The sequence below is a fragment of the Struthio camelus genome, chromosome 1 (assembly GCF_040807025.1).
Source record: "Struthio camelus isolate bStrCam1 chromosome 1, bStrCam1.hap1, whole genome shotgun sequence".
Taxonomy (NCBI): Eukaryota; Metazoa; Chordata; class Aves; order Struthioniformes; family Struthionidae; genus Struthio; species Struthio camelus.
Window position 1 is genome coordinate 120,463,066 of NC_090942.1, and position 14,735 is coordinate 120,477,800.

Genomic DNA, 14,735 nt, shown 5'->3' on the forward strand with positions numbered 1-14,735 from the left:
TTCTGCACATAAATGCATGTTTTAAGCAGAAACTTAAGTCAGTTGTTTGAAGCATCCTTTCAGGAACTGGTATATAAAGGATACGAGACAGGACTTTCTGAGACAGGACTTATCCTGGGTTTCATATTGATTCACTGTGCACCTCCAGGCAAGCACCTTAGACAAGTCTTTTTAAACACAGCATCTCTTTTTAGATGCTCAGTTTGCAGCACCTTAAGCTTGATTTTTCAAAAATGCTAAATATGAATAGTTGCAACTACGGCCACTCCGAGCTTAATATACGAAGCTAGAAGCTCAAAACAGGCAGCTAGGATTAAGAAAGAAATGTATTAAAAAAAAATCCTAAACATCATAAACACAAAAAGATAAACATTTTCCTAAGATGGACTCTTTTAGCTGAGAAAATATGCTTATCACAGGTTTGAAGGCTCACAGGGCTTCAGCGCACGTGTGTAAGTAATTTAGTAGCGGCTCCTACTCAAAGCAGTCTGCTCTGCTACTCTCCAAGAGGTGCCTGCATTTGCTGCCCGCGCTTTTCAGGGGCTCACCGAACAGCGGCTGCACTGCAGCGCCTACCAAGCTAAACCATCATCCCTTCCCAGTTAGACAGCTAGGAGGCAGGAATCACTACAGCTAGCCCAAGCTACTCCCCGGAGGAATTTGCAACACAGACAGATGGAGTTTTGACTGCATCCTCCACCTCCAAATCCAAAGAATTAGCCACTGCAACTGAGCTCATAAAATCAGTGGAGGTTGCACAAGGCTTTGCGCAGACATTTTTTCTTCTTAACCTCTTCCCACTACATCTGTAAGATCTATTTCACGTGTCCAAAACGTTAAAGATTAAAAAAAAAAAATCTTTTCACATTAACAACTAAGATTTTAAATTGATTAATGGAATAATTTACAGGTTTAACTATCACATTTTAAAATATATTCTTTTTTTTTACCTGAATTGGAAATTTTTCCATTGTCAGCTGTTCCTGCGTTTCCTGGTGCAACATATACTTGTTTTACGTGTGGAGACTGAGCCAATTTCCAGGCCAGAGCATGTTCTCTCCCTCCACTGCCAATCACAAGCACCCGATCAGCCATTAGTCTGCATAAAACCAGAACAGAAGCAAAACAGCCAGAATTAGAAGAGTGAGGTTAGGAGAGCAAGAGCTTCACAGACTGAATTTCCAACAGACGTGAACGTCACTTTGTTTCACGCCATGATTTTCCTACAAGGGTTTTGTTGGTTACAAAACTGTTGTGCATGAAAGTGGATAGTACTGGCTTAATCGGGTGTGATATAAACACAAGTGTCAACCACTGAACCCCTTCAGAATACAAACGTAACCTGCAGGGTAATCTTGGTTTCCCTTTTATCGGATTGGCAACTATTCCAAATCACACAGAAGTCTGTGACGTAGGGGGGGGAAAAAAAAAAAAAGCCTTATGAGTGGCCAGGGTGTGACTTGTAAGCTATATAAGCTCCCGGAGAGTCTAAGGCTGCAAAAGGCACTTCTTCTGATGAAGAACGAACTGCTCCGTATTATAGTGTTAGGGAGCTAAATAGTGCAACTCAGGACTTCTTAGAAGTAATACCGGAAAGATCTCCAAATACTTCGTAGGCTTCATAATATGCTTCACACAAACTTCATATAAACATACTAAATACTTCATACACTTCAGAACACTTTGTGAAAAGGAAAGCTTAAGAGCAACGAAACAGGGAAATCAACTTCCAGCTCTGATTCTTCTTAGGAGAGAATAACCCCGATAACCCCGAGGCAAACGAGCACCATGGGTCCTAAACAGAAAGTGCTCTCTCTGGCAAGGTACTGAGCGACATCCACTCCTCTCTCTCATTCCCCCGAGTTTTAGAAAAACGTTAGCACTCTCTTTGGCTTCGGTGGGGAGCAGATTTAACTACCATGAACGAAGGCAGCAATTTCATTATGACCTGGTTTAAAGCATTGTAAGTGACGGAAATAAACAAAAAGCAGCTTTGTGCAGAAAGCAGAATGATTTATTTAATGACAGGATTTTCGCGTGCCCGGTGAAGAAGGTCGCAGGTCTCCGCTGCACCAAGCGCCTCACATTCGAGGAGGGGGAGGAACACAGCCTAGAGAAGACCTTTAGTCAAATGGAACAACCAGTCTCTGTGGTGCAATCCCAGCACACGTAACCGTTTAACCCTTGCTCACTCCCCGCGTTTCTTTCAGTAAGCGGCTGGTCGTTGACCTGCGTTTGCCAACGTGCACGGCGCCTTCCGAGGCAGGCCCCCAAAAACCTGTCTGCGATTTGAACGCGCACGGGTCAATACGCTCCCTTTCCAAAGCGCCAATAGGCAGAAGTCCTTGGTGGGAGGACAAGAGAGGGTTTACCTTAAACAAAGGGGGGAAAAGGTTTCTAAGGGAAAAGCAATCTTACCACAAGCACGACAGAAAGCAGATTTTCGGCCGATTGATGAGGCTGGGCACATGCCTCAACCCCACGTCAGCTGCTACAACATGATCCAAATCATTAACCACTGGCCCCTTACACAAGGGCTGCCTCCCATGGAGAGCTGCTCCCATCAAGCCTGGAGAAACCTGTCTTTCGTGAGGACCTCGACTGCGTGGGAAACAGCTTCTACTGGGAAGGCGCTATTCAAAGCACATGGTGAGCCTCACTCTTAACTTTGAGTCCTCCGTAATAAACTTTAGATAGAAAGAGCTGGCGCGTTTTTTTAGACCGTATTCCAATGACATTTGCTAACATATTTTTAACCCTGTGTTGAAGGAATGAGTCGCTCAGAGAGCGATCCTTTCATGCAAAACATCAGGTCAAAACAATATCAATTAAAAAAAGACAAAATAAACACGAATACAAAGATAAAATGCAAAAAAAAATGCCCCTGAATTGTTTACTATGAACCAAATACACGGCAGTTAAAATATAACTGTATTTTCAGGTGGCAATGGCCAATAACTTTCTACTCAGTTGTGTTTGACAAAATACACATGTTGCAAATTTACACAAACATTTTGATTAGGAACCTCCTAGATTCCTTGTGATTTGAAAATAAAATAATGGGATAAAAATGATCAGCTATGGTGTGCATATTCGGTATGCCAAGCTAGGATAAACCCCCTCGATATAAAAATTCGAGCAAAAAAAGAATAAGGGGAGGGCTACAGTAAAGGCACCTGTTAGATAAAGCAGTAACCTAGGACAAAAAATATATATATAAAAGAATACTAATAAACATTTATCATGTAGCATCATGTATCTCCTACACTTAAGTTAAACCTAACAAGCATGTTTCCAGTCCAGTCCACAGATAATCATCATTAAGTAATAAAGTTAAGACCAAGTCTATCAACAGTAAGCTGAAATATACACTTCCCAGCTTTTTCTTACAACTACATTGGAAATGAACGCAGAAACTCAAACCAGGACAGCGAACGTACTTACTCTATCTTAGGTGCTGTAAGTAATACTCGAGAGTTCAGATGCGCAAAGAGAAAGGAGAAAAGCAGCCTCTGGCTAAAATGAGCCCCAATATTACCCCTATCCCAATATTACCACCCCACTGACGACATTGTGTGACTAGCCAATGAACGGGAAACTTCAGCACTTCAGCTGGGAAGAGAAAACAGAAACTTGCATACAAATGGTCTAGGAAAGAGGAGCAAAACCTCCATAGAGCAAAAACAACCCTGTCATTTCTAAAGATGCAAAAATAAATTCTATCTCGTCCTAGTTATTTTTTGTTGTTAAAAAGTGTTCACTAATCAGATCATAAACATACTCTGTTTATTTTAAAATGTAGCTACACATAGTCCCAAGCATCCCAGTATGGAAGAATGAAGTGTATGACGCACATTAATGTTCCATTAAGCCTACCGCTTAAAAGTAGTGAAAGGACAGGCTTGAAGGTCCAGCAATGCTGTTGCCAGACACAGTAACTCAACACGCTGGCAACTCAGTCAAAGCATCCTTTCCTTTTTTCCAAAAGTGATGTATTCTAATACTGCTGGCAGGTGAAAAAAAATATTTATCTATCAATCACAAAACGTAACTGGGAGAGGTAAATAGAACAAGCCATGGATCATATGTTCAAATAAATATTAACCATTTCTAAAAACAAAATTTGAATAAAAATATGTATTTCAGACATTTTTTAGCTTCAAAAGTGCAGTGTTATTTGTGCATCCCGTAAGTGGTGTCCTAGCAACTTTTGTTTAGGGATGTAGCTTGACAAGACCTTCTTCTGGCGGCAAGTCCATTTTAGCAGGCCAAAACTAGCAGTGGCAGTCCTTCTTTTTCTCATCCCTGCAACACTGACATAGAAAGATGCTGTGTGGGCTCTGCCTAGCAATTTCTTGTATTCAAAGTGAAAATTTTGAAGAGTCAAGATTTCTGGATTTCTGATTTTTTTGTCCCTGATTCAGGAGTCAAAAATTTGTTCTCAAAAGAGCAAAAGCCATCCACAAGGTAAATGATCTCTTCTGCAAGGATTATCACACACAAAGGTTTTGGGGAACAACACATGAAATTCTTAAACCCATAACAAGCACAAGCCAAGAGGGTTCCGAAACACAGCACATAATTACCTTAAGCAACCATTGTCTGCTATCATAAAGAAGTGAGATGTGTTTGTTTAAAAGATGTTTCAAAACAAAGGCAAGTAGCATTTCAGGCAAGGGTCTAATACTAGCTCCTTATGCAAAACAGGAACAGGAAAGCAGAAAAAGCTCATCACTCTGCGTATCCAAGAGGAGGGGACACGAGGATACAGTGAAGACAGGTTGGTTTCCAAAGCCTATCTCTGAGGTTGCCAGTAGTAAATCAGCAGGGACGAGCATCAGCCTAGAGACCTTTATCCGACACAAGGGTGGGGCTCACTAAGAAGCTGGGCAACTCCTCCACTAGGTCAGGGCCTGCGGAGCAGAGAAAATAAAGTGGAGAAGGCAAAAATAACAGTGACCAAGAGCTTTCCCCATCCTGACTCCTCCACGTGGCATGGTGAGACTTCCGAGTACAGATAGAAGAGAGCGGAGGTTACTAATTCAGTTGCTGCCCTTTCTTAGTGTCTGTTAACAGGGAAGGGACATGAGTCACTGACTCCTCCTAGAGCTGGCCCTCTGCACACAGACTTGGGGGTTAAACTGAGCTACCTAGGTTGCATTAATACAGAGATTATTAAGATAACATTTAAACTCCTGAAGCAACCTCTTCCCAAGTTTTAGTTTCATGTCATAAGTGGGTGGTGCAAGTTACCTAAATAAATCTCAGCTAGGTGGAGTCTCATAATACACCAGCATTATCTTGTTTCTTCACCCTTGACTAAAGCACTAAAAAGCTGCAATTAAAATAAGACCTATGCAGTTTAGTACAAACTGCAAGGGGCTTCATTGGTGGCAGCTCACTGCTTCAGACAGTATCTTTTTTTAAACTTAAGCTCCACTGCTGTTGGGTTTCTGCATCCTCCTTGACCGATAGACATGGGTGGAATGTGTTTTGTGACCCATATAAACCAAATATTGAAAACTGATGTGAAAATACTGTCACAAAACAAAGTAGCTTGAAAGATACTTTTATTAGTGTCTTAGCTTCAACAAAATCAGAGTTGAGAGTGCAGGGACAATGGTAACACTTAGGTATAATTACAACATTGCACTGTGCAGCATCCAAAGCTCTTCAGAAAGGCCTTTGCTGCTCAAGGTTTACGCTCTACTGTGAAAATTTACATGTGCATTTAATGCCACATGCATAATTAGTGTCTGAAATCAATAGGATCATTTTTCAGACTCAGTGATCATTAAGTAGCTCGTAGTGAAATGAATTCAGTTTCAGGATGCTAAACATTCAGGAAAAGAAAAACGATCTACTTATGTATGTGAAAATGAATATAGGCTTAGGAACTTCCAATTTTCTTGCATAAGGCTTTGTATTTAGAATCCTGAAATAATAAATAAAAGCAAATTAAAGTTGGCATACAGCGCAATGCTAGACTGCAGCCAATATGGGCAGAGGGTAGTGTTTCATAAGACAGCGGGACTCATTTGTGCACCTTGCTGCTATTGAAAGGGGATGTCCGAAACCCAGCCACACTTTCCCAACCCTTTCCTTGCACTGGCTGAGGTGCTCATTTGAGCACAGTCAGTTTTCTAAACCGTCAGAAAAACTAACCTGACCCTCAAAATTAAGTTTTCTGCTAGCCAAACTGGTTTACTGTGCTCTCAGCCAAGGCTTAGATCCACCTCCAGGAAAGGGATGGGATGACACTGCTGAGCAGGAAAAACTAGAGGGCAAGACCTACCTTAGGCAGCAACAATCTGCTGGATATCCGTTCATATGTAACATGTAACTTTAGCTACCTCCTAATTAAAAGTTGCAAAACCTTAACTTCCCTGCACTGGGATTCCCAAACTAGCCATAGGCATTCAACTTTCTTTATACAGAAGATACGGTCCACGCCCAGAGCATCTTAACTCCCACCTTTCCTAGAGCTGAGGCTATACAGTGGCATAGCAATCAGAGGACTTACCCCAAAGTCACCAAGCCCAGTGTCACCAAGAAGGCCCAAACCCACACCTCCCTGTTCCTGGAAAAGAGCTCTTAGCACGTGCCTTTGGCCTAAATGACAAGGGACACTTTCTCTTTAAGTTAGGCAAGAGAAGAAAAAGACTTTAAGACTCACAGGACAGGGAAAGAACACAAAAAACTGCTTCAAGAACGCAAAAAACTGCTTCAACAGCTAAGCTACTGCCATACACCCTTCCCATCCTTTACTCAGTTCCCAAACTTGTCAGCGGCCAGGTAGGAGATGTGGTCCAAAATTCTCTCAGACTCAATTCAGCTCTTCCACTTTCTGAATTAACACTCTGATCATCAGGCTGTTTGATTTCTCTGGCAGCTGTTTCTTACAAGTAGCGTCCACTGAATATTACGAGACGCACAAACATTTCAGTATATGTTAGGTGAGCTCCGAGTCGGCCTCCTTGAGAAGAGAGTTTGCCTACTTCTGGAAACTTGTTCAAGCTTGGACAAGAAACAGAAGATGAAACATGCAGGCTACAATTGCACCAAATGTTGCTTCACAGTTGGCTTAATCTTTGCTGGTGCGGCTTCCCATTCTCTTCTCCACCTCCAGTCTCTCATTCCCTCTCCCACCCACATGCAAAATTTCTGCAGTCATCTGGATCAGGAAGCCAATAATACTGGAAAACATTACCATAATTATAGTAAAATAAATATAGCAATAAAAAAGTTTTAAGTTAGAGAAGTCCCCTGACCTGCCTTACAACATCAGAAATTGAACCATATCACAATAGACAGGCTAGAAACACGTAACTGGAAGCAGAAGCAGAAGATAGGACCACTTCTTCCAGCAGCGCAGGGACTTTGGCTTGGCTGTCTTTTTGAAGCTTGGGGTATCCAATAGATATAGTCTATTTGCTGCTGTTGGGAGAAATAGTCCAATTCTTCCCCTCTCAGTTGCAGAGTTCAATGCTCTCCACGTTGGCCCTCTTTTGATTTCTGAGTTAACTAACCTGGCTTACCAACCTGCCAGAAAAACAACTCAGTAAAATAAGAAAATCATTTTCTGCCAGTTTAGTGAACTCAAGTACTGAAGGATCAAGCAATCACAAACAATCCCTAGAGCCAGTACAGAGGAAGCAGCGGGCACAGGCAGTCAGAAAACGTGGAAAGAGGTCCTTTTTGTAGCAGCAGACTGACTGTTAATCAGCAGAGCTGTCTTCTGAACACCACCCTCCAATCACCTTTGATCGTTCAAGAAACCTTACCAAGGTCAGCAGCAAACGCTGCTTCACAATTTACCTTTCCCCCTAACTGCTTGTTCCCACCTCTTGGCTCACCCCGTGTACAGTGAGCAAGTTAAATCAGAGAATCAAACGAGGGATGAGATCCCAAATGGATCAGTCACCTGAGTTGGTTCAGCATGCCTATTGTGCAGGCAGCTGTGTTGGTGCAATGCAAGGTACAGGAATAAGCAGTCACAGCAGTCATAGTGCCTAAACCGGTACAATTGCCAAAGAAGGGTCACGGAGCTGCTGCTTCAAGCTAGGGTAGCATGAGGCCCATGCAGAAGGAAAACAATGGGACCTTAGAGAACTTTAAATTTCCTCAGGTTCAAATTCCCTCAAGAGTTGCTTAAAGAGTTCAGATGCCTCCAGGATCAGGTAGCACTTGTTTTCTTTTTTTTTAAATATAGCTTTGAGTTAAAATTTTTTTTTTGCCAATGTCTTTTATTTAGGACTAATTGCTGGCTCTTACCTGCCAGTAGTGTGCAGCGTTAGCTGTTTTAGGCAGCCTTACAAAACAAGAAGACTTCATCATTTTCTGCATTTCACTGGAGCATCACTCCAAATGCCAGAATTAGAACTGAATCTAAAATAAAGACCTGTCATAGCTTGATACAATTGCAAATCTGCAAGATAGGAGTCTTGCCTTCCGGAGTAGCAGGAGTTGCAAAAATGGACTAGTGCAGTAGCAGAGATCTGGACTGTTAGAAGGAACAGGTAATTCTACCACAGCAGTTACACCATGCCTCAACTTCATCCTTCAAATAGCTGAATTGTGCATTTTGTAGGCAAAACGTTACTACAAGCTTCCTTATTAAAAATAAACAGGAGCCTAAAGTTTTATTTCCCCCCCCCCCCCGAAGTACTGAATCCTGACAATTCAAACCTCTATTTAGGAAGAGTTGAAAGCAGGTGGGGCCTTTCATCATCAAAGCCTGTATAAAGACTACTAGATATGAACCAGAGCAGTCAATGGGAGGGTGGGGGCGGAGAGGTATCATGTGTTAATATTTCAATTATACACACAACGTACTGAAACGAAATATATACTTTAAGGTGTCATCCATCTGTAGTCAGTAATTCCCAGTTTCCACTGGATAAATTAACAAAAGGAGGGCCAACGTCAACGTCGCTAAGCCCTCGCCTTGGCGAGCCGCAGGGAAAGAATCAAAGCAGGCCAAAGTCCAAAGCGAGAAACGTCAGAAGTTTAATATTTACTTTAGAGCAAACATTTCACCACTTTTTTTCAAAGCCATATCGAGCGGAGGAAGATGCATAAATAAGAATTACGCGCGTTTTAAAACGCTCTCGGGTTGGAGAATTTGTGAAAAACGTTACATCTCACGCTCCCCGCGAGTAAGTTCGAGCGGGAGACACGCGGCCGGCAGCGACATCAGGCAACCGGCAAGGAAAATAAATAAGTAAATGAATACGAAATCACATCTTCACATGACCCGTCATCGCAGCCAGCGAGCGGGGCGCGCAGCACCCAACACTGAATAGAGGCGCCGGAGCGCTCGCACGAGGGGGCCCTGCCTCAGTGGCGGCGGCAACATCCCCGCCATTTTACCCGCCCTGGCAGCGCGCAGCACATGGCCCCGCCGCCGCCGCCGCGGCACGGACGCCTGGCTGCGGGAGGCGAAGCAGCCACAGCAACGACCCCGACCGCGTGGGATGCGCGGCGGCGGCCAGGGAGCACGCGCCTCCAAAGAGCGAAAGGGAAACTTACTTTCCTTCAGGGGAGATTTTAAGATGCGGGAAGGCATCCTCCTGCCGCGCCGCTGAGAACTACAGGACCCAGGAGGCCCCGCCACATGGCGGCGGGGCTGCCCCGGCGCCGGGGCTGCCAGCAAACCCCCTACGTACTTAACGCGGTGAAACCCAGCGGACGGCGGAGCAAATTGCTCCAGATTCTGCAAACTTACAGATGTTGGTGGCTTCAGTGGGCTGCCGCCGGGGGAATGTGCTGAGCAGGGCTAGAGGGGCCGGTGAGGGGCCGCCCCGGGCTCGCCCAGGCGGCAGGGGCGGCAGGCACAAAGGAGGGTGGCAGCCGCTTTCGTTGAGAAGTGATAGATCCGGCTTTAAAAACACACACACACACCCCTTACTATTGGTAGATCAGTGTTTTTGCGATGTAATTTAGGAAAGAGAATACCACGCCGGAGTGCAGAGGTGACAGTGCAGTGAGCTAACTGGATAGCGCTTTGCAAAGTGTTTTGCTTCTCTTATCTTCTCAGGGGGACAAAGTATTGAATACGAGCAGCTCTTCAGCCTCTATTACACTGAACTACCCTCTTTATGAAACCAAAGAGTACCGGGTAATATTTAGTCAAGTTTAGCATTGCAATGCTGGGACAATACTGTTCATGAAGACAGATTTGATCCCTATTTTAGCTCTGTTTCCCAAGAGTTACAAAGTGAAAAATTCACTCTCCTTTGAAATTGAGCTTATGAAGCATAGGTTCAATAACTATTGTTCACATATTTTGGCACACATTTGACTCTCTCTAAAAAGGCAGTCTCGTGCATAAAATAAGTAGCACTGATGATTGCAGCAGAATTGCTATTAGAAAAGTCAGGTAAGACTACGTTTTCACGTTGAACACTAAACATAAACAATCACCCTGGTCTTGACAAGATTAAAATCTTCTCTTTAAGTGCCCTCATCTGCAAAATATATAACACTGAACTGAATAAAGATCTTTAACTAGAGGTCTATTTACAGCAAAAGGAGAGACCTGAAGGGAGAGCTAGGATTGTCGGTTACGTTCCTATTGAGCTGTGGATCCTTTATTTTTTCGGACAGTGACTTTTGTGTTTACTACAGCGGCTGTGTTCATTTTCAGGGAGCCAGTGTGAAATATGCAGTGTGCACTAAAATCATTGCCTGGCTATTCTGCACCTTTCTTCATGATTTCCCTGTATAGGTATAGGCGCATACTGATTGGGTTATCAGTGTAGTTAAGCTACTTTGAATGACTTAACTTCAGTTGAAAAGGGTCCCCTTTCTGAGAGCAGGTCTATGCTGTGGATTTCTGTTGGCCTGCATCAGAGGCGTGATCCCTGCCTAGCACAGCTTTTTGGTCAGAAGCCCCTAATACAGACTTAAGTTATGCCAGTCAAAACCCCGCTGTTCTGTGAGTACAGCTGGCTTTGCTTGGAATGGGGAAGTTATATTGTGCTGAAGGCCTCTGCAGCTTTGTTGTTATGGCAATATCCCTACTAGCAACATGTTGCCTGTGTACTGTATCAGTGCTTGTACATGGGAAAAAGAATGCCTGGTCTAGACAAGGCCATTTACATGGCCTCTGAAATTGTCCAAGTGAAACATTTTCACTTTGTAGCTCCCTGAATAGCAGAAATTAGATACAATAGTCTATTGGTAACACCGAAAATATATTCATATTGGCATGCCATGAAAGGTTTTGGTTATTTGCAAAAGCGCCTATTAAAAATATAGCTGCTGTCTTTCTATTATAATAAATTGACTGTGACAGAAAAGTACGCAAATGTATCCCAATATCACACCCATTATTCTTCCAAATCCAGCCTTAAGATAGGCCATCTCCCAGCAATGCACAATAAAGAACAATACTGCTGTTAAAGGGCTTTGCAAAGGAGCATTAAAACCACATTGAATTTGAGCTTGACATTGCACAGAAAGGCCTCAGCAACGATTAAGTTGTTACACCTAGGTTTCGAGGCATTTTAAATGTGTTTCAGGTGAACTAACCTCTTAGGTTATTACTTTCCAGGGCCAGAATTAACTCTGTGTGTGGGGAGAGGGGGAATGCTGAGGGTCCTCCAGCCATAGGATTATTCAATTTTACAAGACTGAGGAGGGTGAAAAACAGATTTGGAGATGTACATACTTGGGAATTGCTTTGAGGGCAGCACGAAGGGGCGACTGGAGTCTGGACAAACTGATCCTAGTGTTTGGGGGACACCCCCCCCAAAAAAAAAAAAAACAAAACCACCTCAAACATGGCTTTGCCAGGTGGGCCTCGAAACACTCGGGTGGCATTTTATCCGCCGTGGCGGTGTGCTACCTCTGTTCCTTTTGTCTCTGTTATTTTGGATTGCCCCCCTCGGCGGCGCGGCCGCCCGTGCTGCCGGGCCGGGCCGGACAACCCCCGGAGCACACGTGCGTGTCACCGCCCGGCTGGCTGCCTGCTCCGCCGGCGGAGGGGGAGGGCGCCTCTCGCATGGAAGCCGCTCGGTAAGTGAGGGCAGCGCCGCGCAGCGCCGCGCCGGGCCCTGTGATGCAGCAGTGGCGTGCGGGCAGGCCCCCCTGCTAGGCGCTGCCTGCGCTGCACACACGGGGCGGCGGAGGCGCGGGGCTTGGCCCCGCTCCATGGAGACCAATGGCATCGCTCCCACCCACCCCCACGGGCCCCGAGCCCGCCGGCACGCACAGCCGCACGCTTCAGCCCACCATGGCCCCGGCGCCGCCGCCGCCGCCGCTCCGGCCCTCGGCGAGGTGAGTGCCGGCCCCCCGGGTTTCTCGGCGGAGGCCCAGCCGGCTCCGAGCCTCCGCCGCCGTCGGAGGCGGCCGCGATCGCGACGGCGCTAGCGGCGGGGTGTGTATGTGGCGGGCGGACGGGGCCGAAGGGACCGGCGGCCGCTGGCCACCGCGATGCCCTCCATCAGCTCCCCCCTTTCCCTTCCTCCCTCCCCCCACCCCCGGCCTCTGCGGGGTTGAGGTGCAGCTTTTCGGTTTACGGGGCGCCGGGGGCTGGGAAAGGAGGGGGGCGCGCCCGTGTTGGGGGCAGAGCGGCAGTTACGGTTTCATCCGTTAATGGCGGTTGGGGTTGGGGGTGGGGAAGGGAGATGGCAGCCCAGCGGGCCTTTGCCTGCCGGTAAGGGGGGGGGGTGCTGGGGGGGTGGGCGGGAGGCGCGCGGCCGCCTGTTCGTGCGCGCGCGCGGCCGGTGGGGGTGAGGGGCGGGGGAGGGGGGAGAAGGTGGCGGTAAGTGCAACAACATGGCGGCGCGGCGCGGCGCGCTCCTGGCCGCGGAGGGTGGGGGAGGGGAGCCGCGAACTTCTGCGAGACACGAGTCGTTCCCTCCTCCCCACCCCACCCCCCTCCGGAAACCGGGGGGGGGGGGGAGAGAGAGCTGCGCTCTATGGTTTTTGCCCAGCGCTAGAGCGGTCGTCCGGGAGCCCCCCTCCTCCCCGCTCCCAGCCTTGACGTCATTCCGTTAGCGGGCAGCCAATCGGGAGAGGGCATAAAGGGAGGACGTCAGCAAGGCCTTGCGGCCTCCAGTTGCAGCGGTGCTTTGTGGGATATCGGAGGCCTCGCGTCTCGGCAGGAAGGAAAGCGGAGTGTGGGGGGGGGCCCGGTGCGGTAGGGCTGTCATGGCGACTAATATCGAGCAGATCTTTCGGTCCTTTGTGGTTAGCAAATTCCGGGAGATCCAGGAAGAGCAGGAGCAGCAGCAAGAGCACGGCGGGTAACGAGCCTGCCCTGGGTGGCAGGGAATGCTCGGGCGGCGGGGGAGGAGACGCAGTCGCGTCCGGGCTTGGGCTTGGGCCTAGTGCGACGGGAGAGGAGGGGTGTGCCGGGGACGCGGAAGGCAGGGCCCGAGCCCCGCGTTGGGGCGGATGGAGACGGCCCGGGGCTCTTGTGGATCATTTCAGCGTAAACATGGCGGGGCCCGGGGGCTCGCGCCCTTGCGAGAGCCTTGAGTGAAAACACGGCCGGGGAGGGGGAGGGGAGGGACGGGCGGATGCGCTCCCGTGCTCCCGTTTTCACTCACAGGCTTTCAGTTTTTTTCTCTGTTTAGGGGCGAGAGGGGGAAGGGCGAGCGTCTTATTTACTCGGTTGTTTTACAGTTACTATTGTATTTAAGCTCGCCCAATTTTTCACAGCATTGTCTCGCAAAAAGAGCAAAATCTTCTGAAGAAGATTGTGTGATAGGTGTTTATTTTGCGCGGACAGTTGAATCTCAACACGTTTTTGCATAAAACACGGGGATTTGCTTATTTGAGAACGTACTTGTTTCCCTTGTGCCCTATTTTCAGTCGTCCCTAACTCTGTTGTGAATAAGCGAAAGCTAATTAGAAGGCAGAGGTTTCACCAAAACCATAGCTTCTTCAGGAGGCTAAAAAGTTCTTTCAAGAGTTAACTATAGTAAATAGTAAATGTTTATGAATTTAAAAATAAGGGTAAGAAAAGCTCAAAATTGCCTGTATTATGTTGATATTTTTCTTGGTTAGTGGAAAGGTAGAAGGCCAGCCCAATGGTGACACAATCCCAGCTGAGCAAGCCAATCCTTCAGATGACACTGTTGCTGGTGCTGGGAGTCGTCAGAATGATCAGATAGTGCAGAAAATAGAGGAAGTGCTCTCTGGAGCCCTTGATACAGAGCTGCAGTGCAAATCAGGTAAATGAAAACACATTTGGCGAATATGTTCTTACTTAAGAAGGTTGTCATGGTTCTTAACACCTAATCGTTTTTACAGAGGTGAAAAAAGTACTTTTTAGTACTGCTTCTCTCACTCAGCTTCATCTGACAGGTTGTATGTTTATTGTAATGTTCATTAAGTATTTTTCTGTTTACTGTGATTTACAGCCATAGATTGACAAGGAAACGAGTAATCTAAAAATTGAAACTGGTTAATATACAAAAGTGTTACTTAGTGTTCAAAAAAGTTACTTTTCTTCTTACCTCTCTCAGTTACAATAATGCTAACACGTATACCCAATACTTGTAAATGTAGAAGTAGTTATTTGTTGGTACATCTAAAGAGTGTTTTGTGCTTCATTTTGTATATATCTGCTTCATGGTCTCAGTATGGAGTGGTTAATAACAAAGCTGGTGCTGACACAGGCAGAAGCTTTATTTGTAGTGAGATTTTGTTTTGGATTAGCTTGTATAAGATTATTTTAAAAATAATTTATTAGAATTCAGAATTGTATGATTAACTGTTGT

At 46.2% G+C, this 14,735-nt stretch overlaps 2 protein-coding genes across 9 annotated transcripts in view; one reads left to right on the plus strand and one right to left on the minus strand.

Annotated features, from left to right (window-relative positions):
• Positions 1 to 10,025, minus strand: part of GART (phosphoribosylglycinamide formyltransferase, phosphoribosylglycinamide synthetase, phosphoribosylaminoimidazole synthetase) — a 40,454-nt gene extending 30,429 nt beyond the window's left edge. Inside the window, exons 1-2 of one of the 3 annotated variants that reach the window (XM_009667593.2) lie at positions 9,728 to 10,025; positions 951 to 1,099 (exon numbers count right to left, since the gene is read on the minus strand). In XM_009667593.2, coding sequence (XP_009665888.1) covers positions 951 to 1,095 — 145 coding nt within the window. In that variant the 5' untranslated portion in view covers positions 1,096 to 1,099; positions 9,728 to 10,025. Of the gene's footprint in view, positions 1 to 950; positions 1,100 to 3,444; positions 3,526 to 9,531 lie in introns of those variants that run through there. The other 2 variants (XM_068912898.1, XM_009667591.2) reach the window with 2 other exon arrangements.
• A 1,890-nt stretch (positions 10,026 to 11,915) lies between these two features.
• SON (SON DNA and RNA binding protein) overlaps positions 11,916 to 14,735 on the plus strand; it is a 43,986-nt gene continuing 41,166 nt past the window's right edge. For 4 of the 6 annotated variants that reach the window (XR_011135389.1, XR_011135390.1, XR_011135388.1 and 1 more), the window contains exons 1-2: positions 11,916 to 12,282; positions 14,020 to 14,186. Coding sequence is in view for 2 of the 6 variants with exons in the window: in XM_068912926.1 (XP_068769027.1) it covers positions 12,167 to 12,282; positions 14,020 to 14,186 (283 nt within the window). In the remaining 4 variants the exon portion in view is untranslated. Of the gene's footprint in view, positions 12,283 to 13,014; positions 13,254 to 14,019; positions 14,187 to 14,735 lie in introns of those variants that run through there. The other 2 variants (XM_068912931.1, XM_068912949.1) reach the window with 2 other exon arrangements.